This window comes from Argentina silus (genome assembly GCF_951799395.1).
Source record: "Argentina silus genome assembly, chromosome: 11".
NCBI classification, from domain to species: Eukaryota; Metazoa; Chordata; class Actinopteri; order Argentiniformes; family Argentinidae; genus Argentina; species Argentina silus.
In genome coordinates, this window is record NC_139665.1 from 17,288,275 (window position 1) to 17,305,774 (window position 17,500).

Genomic DNA, 17,500 nt, shown 5'->3' on the forward strand with positions numbered 1-17,500 from the left:
AGTTCGAGTTGTATTTGTATGGGTGTTTGGTGCGTACTGTGTTGTGGTTATACAGTTGTCATCTCTAAAATAGCCTGCCTGTTTGATTTCCATGCACTAAAACGTTTCCAATACACTCCCATGCTCGATGCTCGTTCAGCCACGTTTGGGATAAAATAGCCGATTCTCAACTTGGAACACTGAAGATAATACAGTCACGTATGTCTGAGAAGAATGCAACTGACTATCACCTCATTACCTGTGTCTGTTTCTGTGTATAACTTTCATCAACAGAAACACAGACTAACCTAATGTATTTTCTAAGTATTGGTGTATGTTTCTCTGCTCTCAATGTTTGCCTATACATCTGGCATTGATCCGCAGATGTCGGCCACCGATAAACAACCGAAAAAGAAACGAAAGATGCATCCACAGAAGTCGGCCACCGATGAACAACCGAAAGAGAAAAATAAGATGCCTGAGGTCCTGAACCTCAACAACGAGGTAGTGAGGATGAGGAAGGAGGTGAAGAGGGTGAGGGCTCTGGTTATCAGGAAAATGACACGGCAGATCACCGCTCTGAAGAAGAAGAAGGGAAAAGAAGAGGAGCTGGAGAGGAACAAGAGGAGAGCAGCCAGACTGCTGGAGGAGCTCCATCAGATGAGGTCCCTCAAACCTGACCAGGTGGGTGGTGCTGCTGCAGCTTCATATTGGTGGTGAAATCAGAGTCACGTACTGTATATCGAGCGCATTTTATGTATTTGGATTCAAGTTCTTACTAAATTATTCTTACTCAGTTGGTGAGCTTGGCTAAAAAATGCAGAACATTCGTTATATACTTATTGGGATAATATTGCCCATGAGCCACAAAAATGGCTGCATGCATTTAAAATAAACTTTTAGAGTAAAGTTAATGTGCAAAGTGTTTTTATGGCTTTAGTTGGAATTGGAGACGAGCACTACGGCATTCAAATGCATATACACCATGTATCCCTGTTACTAGGTCACTAAGGCTGCCCTGCAGAAGAAACTCAGCTTTGAAGCGGTGATTAAAAATCCCTCATCCACTCTCTCTGACCGAGCCACAGTGCGTATCGCCACCCACCCTCAGTTCAGTAAGAAGATAGACACCATCAAAGCAGCTATTCAAGCCTTCAAGGACGAGAGGAAAAAACAAGCGATAGAAGAGAAGGGAAAAGGGAAGAAGCAGCCTGAGAAGGTGACTGCACAACCCAAGGACAGTGATGAAGGGGTGAGACAGGAAGAAGAGGTGGAGAAAGAAGATGGAGAAGGGCTAAGACAGGAAGAACAGGTGGAGAAAGAAGATGGAGAAGGGCTAAGACAGGAAGAAGAGGTGGAGAAAGAAGATGGAGAAGGGGTAAGACAGGAAGAAGAGGTGGAGGAAGCAGCAGAAGAAAAGGAAGAACATGTAGTTGAGGAAAGAGAATGTATATCCAAGGAGAGTGAGAATGTAGCAATTGATGAGCCAGATAAAACAAATCAGCCTTTTGATAAAACGGTTGTCTCAGAGAAAGAGGAAACTTCACCCATAGAGAGTATAAACACAGAGTCTCAGCCCAAGGACATATCAGAGACTCTTGAGATGCAGACAAGCACAAAGACTCCTCTCACACCAGCTAGTGCACAAACAGCACCTGCAAATAGCATAGAAACACAGAAACCTAGGGAAAACACACCACAGGAAAAAGAAACTCAGAAAATCCTAAAAGACACAACAACCACACAAATGAGACAAGACCCCAAACCTGAAAAGAAGGTGCTTGAGAATAAGGAGGAGGAAAAGGGGGAGGGGGAGGAGGAGGAGGAGGAAGAAGAGGAAGAGGAGAAAGAGAAAGAGAAAGAGGAGGAGAGCGACTTGGAGTCATCCGATGATGAGGAAGAAAAGGAATATTTTGATGACAGCACAGAAGAGCGCTTCCATAAGCAGTCCTCCCAATCAGAGGAGAGTGATGAAGACGATTTCTTCCTGGGTAAAGTTAGCAAGTTCAAGAAGAATAAAGGTGACCCTCGACATGGAGGAGCGGTGGGGAAGAGCGAACTGGAAGGAAAAATCTCAGCATCCCCCGTGAAGAGCTCAGACCAGGGCCAGAGTGAACTGGATGAGCTGGAGTCTAGACTGAACTCATCTAGAGGCACCAAGCTTAATTCTGTCTTCTGTTCAACCCTGTCTGGGTCCAGGGGGGGCAGGCAGAACCGTGGTTGTGGAGGCAGGGGTGGAGGTAGGGGTGGAGGCAGGGGTGGAGGCCGGGGTTGGGGACAGGGAGAAGGCAGGAGGGATGACTTTCAGAACCGAACACAGAGAGGGGGAGGTTCAGACAGGTTTTCTCAAGGCCCCTCCAGATTTCAGAGGCAGGGTAGAGGAACCGAAAGGTTCAATAGTGGCAACAAATGGAACCACGATGACAGAGTTCCTGAGTCACATGACAAGGGCCTGGCGGCTGCTGGGAGAGGCGGGGGGAGAGGAAGAGGGAGGGGCAGGGGAGATTTTGTCAGGCAACAGGACCGCAGAGGGGCGGCTGCTCCATCCCATAATGCACCACAGCAGGCACTGCACCCGTCGTGGGAGGCCAGCAAGAAGAGGAAGGAGCAGCAACAGAGTGGGATCCAGGCTTTCCAGGGGAAGAAGATCAAGTTTGATGACTGAAACCCAGTTTTCTATTGACCCCCTATTCCCCCTATCTCTGTCTTTATCTCTTTTTTTTTCCAGCCCAGCACTCACACACCCATTTCAAATATAATTGTGGTAAATTTATGATATGCTGAATTCTGACTCTCGTCTTGTCCTATTATATGTTGAATGAAACAATAAAATGTTGTTCTGTGTCCTCATATTATGTGGTAGAAACGTCATACTTAGAACTTACAACAACAATCCAATAATTGCAAAAACATACAGCGTTGCAGCATTTATCTCATGGTAACCATGAGATAGAAGCCCCCACCTAACACCTTCAGTGTTAGCCTATTTGATGAAGCTGGATAGGGGGAAGCAAGTTATGGTCCTCCATGGTCCTCTGTGGCTCATGGTGCTAACAATGCATAGGTTGTGGGTTTGATTCCCGCTGGGACAATATACACTGACTAGTGTATCCACTCACTGCAATGTAAGTCGCTTTGGATAAACGCATCTGCTAAATGGCATATATTAAATTATGGTGGAAGCTCCCCCTAAACCTCATAGCTGCTGTGTGATCATTGAGCTGATTGAAGACTAGGATGTAGGACATGAGAGAGACAGCTTCCCACTGAGTGTCAAATGGTTTCACTGTCAAATAGTAATAGACCCACCTTTAGGAATAAGTTCACTGCAATGTCCTTGCTTTACTTTTAGACTGACCCTGTTGTTTGTGGTTTTGCAAACATTTCTTCTACAATGGAGACATCATTTATTGTCGGGTTGTAATGTGAAATGTAAAATTGTTTTATTTCTTTCGGATGTATTTTACATGTTTTATATTCTAAGGACTTTTCAGACATATCTATTATAACAGTTCAAGTAACAGATAGTTGTACATATGTCTCTATAATAAAAGTTGTTTTCTAATGTGACATTCTGTATTTCATTATAATTATTTATTGTACCATAAACACACACACACACACATATATAATCAAGTGTGATTTCTAGATTGATTCCAGAAGTAATCCCTTCGTTTTCTTATGCTGTAGCTAATGGTGTATTCTATGGAAGCATACACCTGCCACAATGAAATCTTAAATTCAAAATGGCAAATGATTAATCAATATCGTGTTTGCAATTCCTTTTAAGAAATGTGTATGCATTGTTTGTGACAGTTGAAAATTAAAATGTAAAACTGTATATTATATTATCATTTTGGCGAAAAAAGAAATAAGACACTCCTTTTTGTATCATAATCCTCACCCATTGGTTCTCCGCGCTTATGCCGCTAGGTATAGGCGGATTAAGCTGAAGCCCGGACCAATAGTATACAATATGCAAATCTTGTTCGAAAATTTCCCGGGAAATCTGAGTTTCGCGGGAGGGCCCTTCGCGCGTAAACTGTATCCCCTCATTCATTGTCAGCTTCCTGGAGCCATTTTTCAAGCTTCCAGAACAGTGCTCGCGACTGAATCAAATCCGTTGCATCTGTCAGTTTTAGAAACGTATCATTTATCAAATTTCACGAGACGGACACATAAGACAGTGCTCTAACGGTCGCCCTGATTATTTTGTGTCGAACCGCGGCGGATTTTGTAAAAAAGAGCTCTAAAGTAGCGGAGGGACTAAAGGGCATTGGAGCCTAAAGATGAGGAAGGGGGTAGCCTCGGTCCCGGAGAGAGTCATCATTTCAGGGGTCGGGGGCTCCTCTTTCGACAAAACCACGGTTCTAACGGCACTGTCAGACCGCTGTCCCACTGCGACATATATACAGATAATAACCCCTCCGTCCTGTCCGAACCAGACCTCCAATGCGTGTCTCCCCGACCCAACCGGTACTAGTCTGCTGTACGCAACCCCCAACGGACCGTCAACAAACGGGATAGGACAGCGACCCGCGCTTGGACGACCCCCGGTAATTGATGATAACACGAAATTCCGGCCATTGCAATGAATGTCAAATTATAATGCCACCTTGACAGCTAGCCAGATGTCTCGCTAAGAAGTACAATACGTTAGCTAGCTAGTAGGGTATCTTCTTATCCTGGCTAGCTAAGCTCCCCTTGTGGTTATTCACCCACAGCTCGCCAGCTAGCTGCTTGTTTAATTGGAAGTTGTTTTTTAATCTAAAACTGTGTCATTGTAATGACATATAGATTGCCATTTTATGTATGCTTCGCCGTCGATGTGATGCACAACTTGCAACCTTTCCTACTCGAATTGTCCTATAGCCATAGTAGGCATATTAGAGGTTCACAGTTGAGCTTATGCTAGTAGTATGGCAATGCTAACAAGCACACTTATTAGCTAGCTAGCAAGCTAAATATGATCTTGACAGAGTGGCTAAATAAATGAACTAGCAAGTAGTTAATTTACAGTCGTGCCATACTAGTGCTAGCAAACCTCCACCGCTTTTTCTGGTACATTGCTTAAACAGGAAACTTTGTAAAGTTTCGATCACATATTCTAGTATGGGTCATTTTGACGTGGAACGCATCAACTTGTTCTCGAATTAATTCGTCAAATATGAAAACATGTTTAGAGGTTGATAAACACCATGGGCTTTCTGCTGGGATTCATTGTTTTTCTAAAACACAGAAGAGAGCCTAGGCCCCAAATTACGCTTGGAGGGGGATGGGGGGGTGATTTTGCTCCCTCCGAAGCACACTGGGAACGCAAGCTTCTTTGCCATTACCCCCGTTATAATCCGTAGCTACAGCGGCTCAAAGAAAGAGCTCGTGGGGGTCAAACTTGATTAGTGTCTCGGGTTCCTATTCCTGCACACGTCCTTCTACCTCACACATCTAAAATGAACGTGAGCGCATCTGAATGGTTGCTATCTAGCGGAGTTGGGTAGCTAGCCATTATCGAAACGAATCGAGTCAGCGAGCCAACATGGCTGGCTAGTGAACCCCCAACACTCAGCACTTAAGGGTATCTAAAGTTTTTTTCCTTTCGAAGTGGGGAATTCTGGAATCCAGAGACAGACCCTGAGGAAGCTACTATACAATTCTCTGTAGAATATACTTGTGTGCAATTTACCTAGCTGAAGAATGCTTGACTGCCTTCAATGCAAACTGCAAACATGGGGCGTAAATATAGATTTGGCAATTAGAATCAAAATCATTACCACCCATTGTCCCCCAACTATGCAAACGGGGCATGGGAGTGCGGTTAGATACTAGAGCTCACTCCCTCTCTCCAGCAGACCAATGTACAGGTAGCTCGTCTCCTCATCTCTTCTCTCCTGTTCCGGATTCTCTCTCTCTGTCTCAGGCTAAGCGTCGGCTAGAGCTGGATGAGAGCGACCACCAGTACATCAGTGAGACTGGCAGGACCTCCAGAGCCAAAAGGGCCTCGGCCCTCACTCTCAGGGGCGCCAAGAGTAAGTCTGAGGGACGGGGGACATATTTGTAGTTTATTGGTGAGAATGCACTGCCTATTCTATTCTCTCTTGCATGGCCAGAACTACAATTAAGAACTACACAACGGCAACAAGAGTAGCTGCTGTGTTTTCCTGCGTGTTCGCCAACGGACCCATTGATATCCCCCACCCAGTTGACCTAACATTATTCTCCCCCAACCCCCCCAGTTCCAAAGTCTCCGGCAGAGAAGACCAGGTATGACACGTCACTGGGCCTGCTGACTCAGAAGTTTGTCCAGCTGTTGGCCAACTCCAGTGACGGGGTGGTAGATCTGAATCTGGCCGCGGAGGCCCTCAAGGTCCAGAAGAGACGCCTCTATGACATCACCAACGTACTGGAGGGAGTCCATCTCATCAAGAAGAAGTCCAAGAACAACATCCAGTGGATGTAAGTAGGGACGCGTACCCATTGCGATACCGATTCAGAGTACTGAACTGAACTTTGAGTACCGGCCGATACCGAGTACCTGTCTGTGATGTGAAATGCTGCTGCTGCCACTCCCTCAAAACGCCCGCCTTGCATATTTTGCAACAAGCGGTTTTACCGTCGTCTGTCTCAAGCGTGAAGTAATTCCAGACCACAGACACGGTTGTTATTGTCATCGCATTAGCGTGTCATCTCAGCCGTCAGCCGATGTTTGTGTCTTAATAATAATGTGCGTGTTCTCTCCTGTGTGTGTGTGTGTAGGGGCTGTAGCCTGTCTGCTGAGGCTGGGCCCCTGGGCCAGTTGAACCACACCCAGACTGTGGGCAAAGAGCTTCAGGAGCTGAGTCTGGAGGAGAAAAGGCTGGATGACCTGATACACACCTGCACACGCACAGTCCAACAGATGACCGACGACACACACAACAAGAGATATCCTTCACACTCCGTGTGTGTGTGTTAGCCAGCCAGCCAGCCAGTGAGCCAGCCAGCTTGCTCAACATTTGTGTCTGTGTGTGGGTTTTAAGGATGTGCCTTCCCCTGTTAATATACTACAGATGTATGTGTGTGTGTGTGTGTATATCTGACACACACACATCTGAGTGAAGTGTCTGTGTCATGGTGCACCTTTCCTTGACCTGCGGAGCACATTTGCGTATGTGACCTATGAAGACGTGAAAAGAGTCCCCAGTCTGAGAGACCAAACTGTGATCGTGGTCAAAGCCCCTGCTGAAACCAAACTGGAGGTCCCCCACCCTGACGAGGTAAAGAACACACACACACAGTGACACCCCCACTGAGATAAAGGTGGATGTACATTTTGTTTTGTCGTGTGTTTTTCAACGAGGACCACAGTGGATGTGTCACTTTCTTGTGTTATCCTCTGGGACATCTGTGCTCTGTGTGAATCTGTGTTTCAACAAAATCTTGTGTCTGTGTAGAGTCTCCAGGTCCACCTGAGCAGTACCCAGGGCCCCATAGAGGTGTTCCTCTGCTCTGATGACCACACCCCCTCCAGCCCTGTGTCACACAGAAAGGGAAACCACTCCTCTCCCTACACCAATGGGAACTCCACTTCCTCCTTTGTTAAAGTGTCTCAAGGTGAATCCTCTCTCCTCTTTTGTCTCCAAGGGACCTCTCTTTGCTTCTTCTATCTAGGTCTTTTTGTGCTCCATTCCAAACCGACCCCCATGCCGTTTTCTTCTAAGCATGATATGTATACATTGACCCTTGCGTTCTGTCCAGATGTAGAATGGGGACACTATTAAGCCACTGGTGGCTTCGGGGATATTCTTATTTATATCAAAATGTTGGTGCCTTTCTCTCATCGGTCTTCTTTCTTTCTCTCTCCCTCGTTCTTGCCAGACGGTGTGAACAACTCCACCAGCTGTAGTAACGGTTTCGCCAACGCGCTCTCCAGACTCCCAGACTGCCCGGCGGTGACCGTCACCACCGTCTCCCCCCTGCCCACCTCACTTACCTCCCTCCTCCCCCATCCGGAAGATCAGGACCCCTTTGTGCCCCTTTCTCCCCCTCTCCCCCTCTCTCTTGGGGGGGAGGACTATCTGCTCAGCCTGGGGGATGATGAGGGGATCAGTGACCTGTTCTCTTCGTATGACCTGGACCGACTGCCCCTAGAGGACCTGCTCTGATCTGACCTTCCAGCTGGAAGCCATTTTGGAGCCAGGAGACCTAGAGGGAGTGCCATGGAATTTACCATTGCAAAGGGAGCAGGAGGAGGAGGGGGGGGGAGGAGTAGTAGTTCTTTCCAAGGTACACCCAGGCCTGTAAGCGTACCTTGCGGGGGGGAGGGGGGGGGGGGAGAGAGAGTCTCCTGTGGTATTCTGGGCATGCACGGACAGGCAGGATGACATCCAAAACCTTCACTCTGCATGGGCAAGCTGTTACATGTTCAGAACCAGACAGTCAGCCAGGCCAACTGTCACAGAGTTCTGACCAGCATTTCCACACAGATTGGGTTATGGCTGCCGACCCCCCCAACCATAATCCCCAGACAGACCTGCCAGAGTGTGACTGTGTGTTAAAACTGTGAACTTGTGTGTTTTTATAATAATGTGCTGTAGTGCTTGTGTTGAATGTTAGGGCAGATTGCTCATCATGGATCTCGGATGGCCAGAAGGGAGCTGACCTGATATGGGACCCCAGGATTGTGATGCATGTCGGGGAGGCTTTGATGCTGCAAGATACCCCCTCCCCCGATCTTCCACATGGAGCGAGTCACTCTGACACGATGCTGGGAGAGACTGAGACTAGTCTCTCTTGCACAACTAGAGTGTGATGTTCAAGGTTCTCTAGATGAAATGGTTGACCACACAACAAGTGTATGATCAGTGTTTTATATTTGTTAGTTGAGAAGAAGAGTATAGGGGTGGGATATTGCTGCTCTCCTGTGTGTGCGTGTGTTCACTACTGCCCCCCCCCCCCCGGTAGCCTCTGCTTCAATACGCAGGGATGAGCAATGAACTTGAGTCTGTGTCGATACTCAGAATGAATCTCTCTTGGACAAAAACACACAAACAAACACCATGCGATGTTCATTAGAGTCCCATTCACATGATTTGTGGTGAGGAACAGCATTGCACTGGGTGAGCCGTTGTTTTCAATGGAGGATACGGCTGTGCTTAACAAACGTGCATGCCGCCGACGTTTAAGTCGAGCTGTCCGGAGTTCAACATTGTTGAACTTTCAGCACAAGCTGCACCAGACCTCGAGTCAAGCACAGCACATGCAGTGAATTGCGTAGGCTACTTTTAAGCAGTTGTGCCCCTTTTTGTTTTAGCCTCTTCAACCAACTTTAATCAAATGATTGATTGATTGAATTTCTCTTTGATAAATGTACGAACCAGCTTTAGGCTTTATAGTGTTCTCAGGGCCCCAGTAGCTTTTACTTGAAATTGAATTTTTTGGCTTAAAATTTAGAAGTGGATTCTATCAACTAATCGTTTTCTAACAGATATTTTTTTACGTAAAGGGAACTGTAGTCCACGCCCCCATCCCCACTCTCCCATTGATTGAGAAACAATTGCGGAAAAAAAAACTTGGTTTGGTAGCCATTTTAATCTCCCAATAATACGAACCACTCATGGTATAAAAAAAAAAAAGAAGGAAATCAGGTTTGGGCATTGCTTGACTGAGGGCTAACGTGACTTAACTTGACGTGCCCAGTTGTTTAATAGACCTATATTTTGTAATATCTGCCTTTTTGTTGTGTTTAACAGATATCCCACTTTGACTACAAATGAGTGTCTTAATCTGGAGAATATACTGTATAGTGTAGGCACAGATGTCCTGTTGTTTTAAAAGCCATTCTGAGAAGCTTCAGCCACTCTCTTATGTAGGCATTAATGATGTAATGCACCCAGGTACTAATGTGGGCTACTTCATGAAGTAGCAGGCTTCTATCTAATCTGTTCATATCAGAGAAAACCATACAACACAACCAATTCAATCAGATGTGGTAGGCCCAGTCATTGCCATTGCTATACCCATATGTAGAGCACAACATTCTGCTGTTGAAAAAGTATGTCTGAACCAAAATGAAATAGCATCTCTCTGAAACTGTGCCTTTTGCACTGTTTTTCCCTTTAGTGCTTCAGGTCTAAATGGCTGTGTGCGTGTGCATTTGAGTGTGTTTACTACTTTTGTTTTGAATACTGTAAATGCCATAATGACAAATGGTAAAGGAAGGTAATGCAGTCAGTTCACCCTTAAATACTGTATTGAATTGCAATAACTGGAGCTGTACCCTGCTCTCACAGCTGTTCAGGAGTTGTCGTCTAGACGGTTTTCTGGTTAGGTTCAGCCATTGCTGTTCTGAATCAACTTATTGTTTCTACCCACCGTCCAGCGGTACCTAAACATGCGGTCTGTTAGGGGAATATTGTTGTAGCAGCATTATTTTTTATTTGATTTTTTTTTCAAGTTTATTCGGATGTCCCTAATACTGTTTGTGATTATGGATAGTTTCTTATGCAACCCAATTTTGGATAGATGAAGTCATGTTTTCTTTACCGTTTTTGTTTCCTTTTCAGTGATTTCTGGTCCATAAAAATGAAATGTGATTCAGTCTAATGATATGGAATGTGAGCGCACAAGCAGAGGGTGACAGCCTCGAGTCTGCAGTAAACTAAATGCTATTGTTTTCACTTTGACAGAGGAATCCCACGTGAGCTATACATATTCAGGATTATCCAAAGTTAGCAGGCTTGAGTTATGTTCAGGCTTCCTCAATGTCACAAATGTGGATTCTCATTTAAACCAGATACATGCTGCCTGTCTGTTGATGCAAGCAACATTCAGCAAATCTAACACAGAGGAAAGGGGAACTGCACATTGTTGCAGAATGTTGTCTGTGCCTTAACCTCCCTGAATCGGTGGACTGACAATGAGCAACAAGAAATTATACCCCCTAACCCTACCCCCCCCTTCCCTGTTTCGTCACTTGCACATTTGTGACAGAAACGCATAAAAAACATTTTCGGAAATGTCTGTTGCAGTAGGGGACGGCATACGGGGGAAAGGAAACTAGGGGGAGGTGTTGTGAGAGATGATTGTCCAATAGCCATGCACTGTCTATTTTCGACAGTCTTTCTATTGGCTTAATAAAGGCCAAGTTTAACCTGTTGGTCCACCCTTTTGTGCATCGGGTGGAAGCGTCTGGGAACGAGACTAGAGAGGTGCAGATGTTGAAACAGTCCTCCATCGAGTCAGAGAGGTTAAGGCACAGACACATTTTCTAAATGTACAGTTGTTCCCCTTTAAATGCAGAACACAGTGAGTCCTTGCCACATTTTCATTGTTGCTGAAATCGATGGATGTCAGCTAACTAAGTTTGCTTGAATCAACCATCAAGACTCTTCCTTCACCATGCCATAAGAAACTTGTTATTGAATAAACTGTTCATGCGATGAGTATCAAATGCATTCTTGTTATTTTACTGTCAGCCTACAGTACATGTATCAGTGATCATTTTGGTGATGTTTTAGCACATGATAATATTTGATAAATATATTTTTATCAGTGTTTTGTGAAATAAACCTCTGATATGGCCTTCAATGAAACTATGCAATTATTTGACAGAGGGGGGGATGATTTTGAACACACGCTATAGGGCACACATTCAGGATAATGTGCAGTTAGCCTGCCCATTCAACTTCATAAAGATGTTTATGTATGACTGCACTGCGTTAGCACCGACTTATGTTGCTGTTAGGCAGTATAGGCATTAACTTTGAGTGGTTAAGGTAAGGGTAACCTCGGCTCCCAGTCTTTCTTCTTACCTTGTTCAGAAAGCCTGGGGAAGATCGAGACAGAAAGTCGTTAGAAAGGGGTGCAGACCTCTAAGGCTTGCCACACTCCCAACTCAAAGTGGAACAGCCAATAATTTTCACTGGTCCCAATGTGGATAGTGTTCCAACAACCAAAATCAAATTCCTGGAAAAATAAAACTACTTCAGAAATGTCCTTTTTATAGCTTGCTTGCAATATGAGCTAAATGAATTGGCTAACGCTGACGAATTAGCTTTTCTCAAGAGTAAAGAAAAAAGATCGGGAGAGTTGGTGGTTGTTCTCGAAATATTACTAATACTCAGAGCCAATCAAAATGTGACCGCTCACAACCCGCGCTGTGGAAATCTGAATAAGGATGTTGATCGCAAATTCAGTGCCATCTCCAAGCAATTATTAAACGGTTTCTTGTAATAACACACTCTGATAACAACCACACCCACTCTCCACCACTGACAGAGAACAGCTCTGTGCAGTACAGACACTGCATCGTCGTTTGGTTAGTACACCAAAAGATGTCTGACATGGACTTGTAATACATAATTGTCATGGTAATCATTGCTGCATGTGTAGAACACAGAGAGAAGCAAAACATTCCGTTCACCATAGCAACTAAGCATCGTTATACTGAACATTCCAGTGTCAATTGAGTTTAGTTGGTTGTTAAAGCGCTGGTTAAGTGATGGCACCATAATCAAAGAATACCATGACAACGAAACTTAGTTTCGTTAGTTAGTTGAGTTAAAAAACTAAACTTAACTGAGATTGGAATTCAGCAATTTACAGGAAGTTCATGGCGGCCAATAAATTGCTTAGCAACCAGTTGTTTTATAAACTGAATTAGGCAAATGTTGTCAAAATAACACTGATAGAAACAGCCATTTGGAAGAGATAGCACTAGTGCTCGCAAAACATTAGCTAGCTAGCTATTTTGCTAAGTTTCTTATATGTCTAGCTAGCTAGTCTTTTACAACTAACTAGATAGGATGCTACCATTCAACTTATACAGAAATATAGCTAGGTAAGTAAGTATGCCAACTATAGTTATTCTGCGTCATAGTGGGCTTGCTTCAGCAAGTCCAATTATTGTTATTCCTCATACTTATCATTAGTGGGCTTGTTTCTTGCTCTCACTTTCTCTTTCTCCAATAATTTAAGTATAGAAATCATCATGTTACATTTTATGGAGTGCCACAAAGTTTCACAACCTATACCATGAACGCTGGGGAAAGTTGCCTGCAATTAGGTAAGGGGACTTTGTCAGCATCCGATCGCAGTGGAAGAGTCGGTGACCATAGTAAGAGAAGAATTAACTATACGACGCGAACTATTGGGGCTAAGTCTAAGTCTGGCAAGACCTCGAAAATGCAAAACCAAAACAGATAGAGCCCTGCATGTATCCCAATGGTAAGTAGTGGCTAATTCAAATAGTTAGCGACATCTTGCAGACATCAGTTTTCAAATCAATTTATGTTCCGATGATTCAGCTTGCTAGCTAACTTGGCTAGTTCAAAATGAATCTTGTATGGATGCACTGGATCCATCTACTTTTACTGCCTATATCTTCCCCATTGCTGAACACACACGGACTGAGAGTGATTGGCTATTCAAATGAAGCTCATTTCTGACGTCAAGAAGGGCCTATATCACACCTTGTAGAAACAGCTGGAAAAAAGGAGTGGGATTATTATTATTATTATTATTATTATTATTAAATGTAAGCTTTGTAAAACAACGCATAACATACATTTCACATTTTCACAGTGTTTATTCAATATACCACTGTGCAGAGAACATTGAAAAGACAGGAAAATTAGAGTTTAAACTGGAGTGGGCCTTTAAGGATGACAGAATACTGATATGGATATGATGTAGACTGTAAGAGGAGGAAGCATACTTATATAGACAGGAACAGACAAGAGAATTGGTTCTTAGCTTTACCTGGAGAACACTGCACTGTTTTAGGCCTTGGGAAACAGATAACCAGAAGAATACCTCCTGCACACCAACGACTAACCTTGCTCCTTGTAAGGACTGATGTCTCTCTCTGCCCAGGTCTCATCCTGATGGTAGGTAGATAGATAGACACCAGTTTGCTGAGCAGTGTGCACCACCTACACCACTTATATAAAGTCATCCACTTGGGGGCAGCGTGCTCACACAGAAGGTGGTGGAGAGAAACCATTCGATTACCAGAAGCATTTGTCACCTCCTTTTCTCCTTGAATTGGAACATGAACTGTATGATGTCATACTTAATTTACAGTCCTCATATTTAGTTTTTGAGACAATAGGTCTACAGCACAACTCCCTTTTAACTAAGGCTGATCATTGGGTGAGATAATATAATACAGCAAAATGCAATACAATGTTATGAATCCCAGAGGACTCAAGGGCTAGAAGCATGTGCAGCCTGCATAGACACAATTACATACATCGTCCACATACTATACATGCACATGTCATGTTGGCATATTCACCATCAAGTCCTCTCTGGGTTTCTTTGTTCCTGGATATGTGAGGGTAGTGCTTATTTCACTGCTCAGGATGCTACTTTAAACACTGTGATGATTTTCTATTCATCTATCAATGGACTGTCTCTCCTGGCATCTATTTATATGTTTCTGCATAATTCGCTCTCATCATTAAATTCCATGCAAGGTGTGTGTGTGTGTGTGTGTGTGTGTGTGTGTGTGTGTGTGTGTGTGTGTGTGTGTGTGTGTGTGTGTACACCTTTTTCTGTATCTGTTGAGTGCATGAGCTCCCTCTTCCCCTGTTAGTCTGTCTTTGTCTGAGCGAGAGCAGCATCCAACAGCATCCTCGACCCAATGATGTAATCCATTAACAGGCTGCAGTTATTCCTGCTGGCCATAGATGGCAGTGTTTAACCTCTGAATCCCTCTTAGACACACTTAACCCAGTTCCCCACTTCCACCCAGCACACAGACACTAAGTTCATGGAAAGTCACTGGATCACTGTTATTATTGATTCATCGTGTGTTGTTGTTGGTTCTGTGTTTTTTTTTCTTCCATTTTAAATGCCAGACAGGCTGTTTTGCATATGAAAAAACTGTTTGAATATTGAATCCGGGCAGACTGCAGCTGCTCTTGAGTCAGTGGAGTTCAGAGAATATTGGTCAATCAATTGATCAATCAACTAATCAGTCGGCCAATCAATCAATCAATCAATCAATTACATTGTATTTGCAGAGTGCTTTTTACAGATGCATTTATCATAAAGTGCTTAAGGGTAATCTGGGCCTGCAGCACGAAGTAGAGTGAAGAGATGACAGCTTGAGACTGGAGAGTGGTTAAATATGTTAGATAAACACCTATTTGATGCTGTTAGGTTGATAAGACGGAGGACACGTCTGTCTGTCCATATGTAACTCCCTCCCCCCCAGTTCAAAAATAGGCGACACGAATTCATCATCTTCAATATGTTGTTTTTACACTCGCAGCACTTTCAGATAAGACACTCGGCTTCCTCTAAGAGAGCTCTGCCCTCCTCCCGTTGGCTGCTGAGAGCCATGCCGTTCTGTTGCGTAGCTCGTTCTTAGCCAATCAGCTCGCTCTGGGACATTTTGGGTTTTATGAATGAAACCACAGCGAGAGAGTGGGATCCGTGGCATGCAATCCAGCGCACATACTGCAGCACGCCGGCTTGATGGGTGCACTGACACAGTCAAAAGTGCAGTTCCCACCATAAATAGAATAATATATGCCATTTAGCTGACGCTTTTCTCCAAAGCAACTTACATTGCAGTGAGTGCATACATTTTTCAGTATATATGGTCCCAGCAGGAATCAAACACACAACCTTAGCGTTGTTAACGCCATGCTCTACCAACTGAGCCACAGAGGACCGTGATAATAATACACTGATACAGAGACAGAGAACGGGAGGGACGGAGAGGAGAGAAGCCTGGGATGATCACATGCTCAATACTGATATCCTGTCCTGTTGGGATCCATACTCAGAGATCAGTACATGGATTAAGCATTAGCTCAAGGTGATTTCCTTAAGGGGGACTCTCTAACCTTTTCATCTAAGGGTTGACAGGCCATTTTTTTTCCCACAAATGGTAATGGTTGCTTGCTTGCCACATCTAGGAAGGCCGATGTGTTTTAGCCAACACCAACCTCTCTCACACCTGGTCGGCATGACAACAAATGTAACATCAGGTGGATAAAGCACAGATCGTAAACCTTCAGACTCTGGTAAGGGTGTGTTGTTTTTCATTTTTTCCCCTCTCTTTCTCTGTCTTTCCCTCTCTTTCTCTTCTTTCCTTCTTCAGAGTTTATTTCATGAAGCAAGGCGTCTTTTTCCTCTCCAAACTGACTGTGGTGTGTCAGTGGAACGCTCTTGTTGCTGTGTTGACAGACTTGCGTCATACCCTGAACTATTTCCTCCTCAACCACATGTTCCCTTCTCTTAGTTTCACCTGGAACAGCCTGGAGACAAAACTAGGACAGAACCCAACCCAAACACCTTCAGCCAATAGGGACAAAGCCAGATAGAGCTATTTGCATTTGATTTGCATAGGGTCCCCAGTGACTGTTTGGAATGTCAAGAGGCCAAATTAACCAGTGTTCCATTTTAGCCACATTTGCATCTCATTTGCATCTGAGTTGCTTAACAGGGGTTATTGAGATGGGTGACCTAAATGAACTTCCTCTCCACAGAGAAAGCAGATGTGAGTGCAGTTGATTTCATGAAACATGTGATGTGTGTGCATTTGGACGTTATTATTAAAAGGGACAAGGATATGCAAGCTGTTCTTAATCAATGTTTTGTTTGCGTATAGATGTTATGTCATATTTAGCGTAAGGATGAAAGATTAGGTGTGGATGGGATGTGTTTAGGGTTTGCAGCGAACATCAGTCTCACTTAGGGCTGAAGGAAGAGCACATTAATCACCACATCTTCTGCAGGACATCATCTCCATCAAACTCAGGGCCTGAGTCAGTCATGGTTATATGGCCATGCTGAAACAGGACAGAGTGGAGATATACATAGTCACAACTGATGAATAAATACATGTTTTTCATTTAAGGTTGGGTTGAGGCTTCCGTTAAGGTTTGGGTTGGTGGTTAAATTACATTTGGGCTAAGAAAGCGCCATACAGTACATCTGTCCTTCCTAGCATGGCCGGATAGTGTCTACCATAGATCTGTCTTTGCTAGTATGGTTGGATAGGGTCAACCATACATTTGTCCTTCCTAGTATAGCTGGATAGGGTCAACCATACATTTGTCCTTCCTAGTATGGCTGGATAGGGTCAACCATACATTTGTCCTTCCTAGTATAGCTGGATAGGGTCAACCATACATTTGTCCTTCCTAGTATGGTTGGATAGGGTCAACCATACATTTGTCCTTCCTAGTATGGCCGGATAGGGTCAACCATACATTTGTCCTTCCTAGTATAGCTGGATAGGGTCAACCATACATTTGTCCTTCCTAGTATGGCTGGATAGGGTCAACCATACATTTGTCCTTCCTAGTATAGCTGGATAGGGTCAACCATACATTTGTCCTTCCTAGTATGGCCGGATAGGGTCAACCATACATTTGTCCTTCCTAGTATGGCCGGATAGTGTCGACCAAGGCTGGGCCCAGTCCCAAACAGATGCCCCTAGCCGTAGGAAGCCAGCATTAGCATCTCAGTTTGGTACTGGGCCTTTGTGTAGTTGTGGTCATTTTCAATAGCTTCCTCTCCTTGT

The 17,500-nt window shown here is 44.3% G+C and overlaps 2 protein-coding genes across 3 annotated transcripts in view; both read left to right on the forward strand.

Moving 5' to 3' along the window:
• srfbp1 (serum response factor binding protein 1) overlaps nucleotides 1-3,549 on the forward strand; it is a 3,632-nt gene extending 83 nt beyond the window's left edge. Inside the window, exons 2-4 of one of the 2 annotated variants that reach the window (XM_083680057.1) lie at nucleotides 140-198; nucleotides 364-663; nucleotides 983-3,549. In XM_083680057.1, the coding sequence (XP_083536183.1) occupies nucleotides 364-663; nucleotides 983-2,644 (1,962 nt within the window). In that variant the 5' untranslated portion in view covers nucleotides 140-198 and the 3' untranslated portion in view covers nucleotides 2,645-3,549. The remainder of the gene's footprint in view (nucleotides 1-139; nucleotides 199-363; nucleotides 664-982) is intronic. The other variant, XM_083680056.1, reaches the window with a different exon arrangement.
• Nucleotides 3,550-4,062: 513 nt separating this feature from the next.
• On the forward strand, nucleotides 4,063-8,185 carry e2f3 (E2F transcription factor 3). Its single transcript, XM_083680850.1, has 7 exons — nucleotides 4,063-4,535; nucleotides 5,897-6,005; nucleotides 6,213-6,432; nucleotides 6,733-6,900; nucleotides 7,118-7,232; nucleotides 7,410-7,569; nucleotides 7,834-8,185. The coding sequence occupies exons 1-7, from the start codon at nucleotides 4,269-4,271 to the stop codon at nucleotides 8,118-8,120; spliced, it is 1,326 nt and encodes a 441-aa protein (XP_083536976.1). The 5' UTR covers nucleotides 4,063-4,268; the 3' UTR covers nucleotides 8,121-8,185.
• The last annotated feature ends 9,315 nt before the right edge of the window (nucleotides 8,186-17,500 follow it).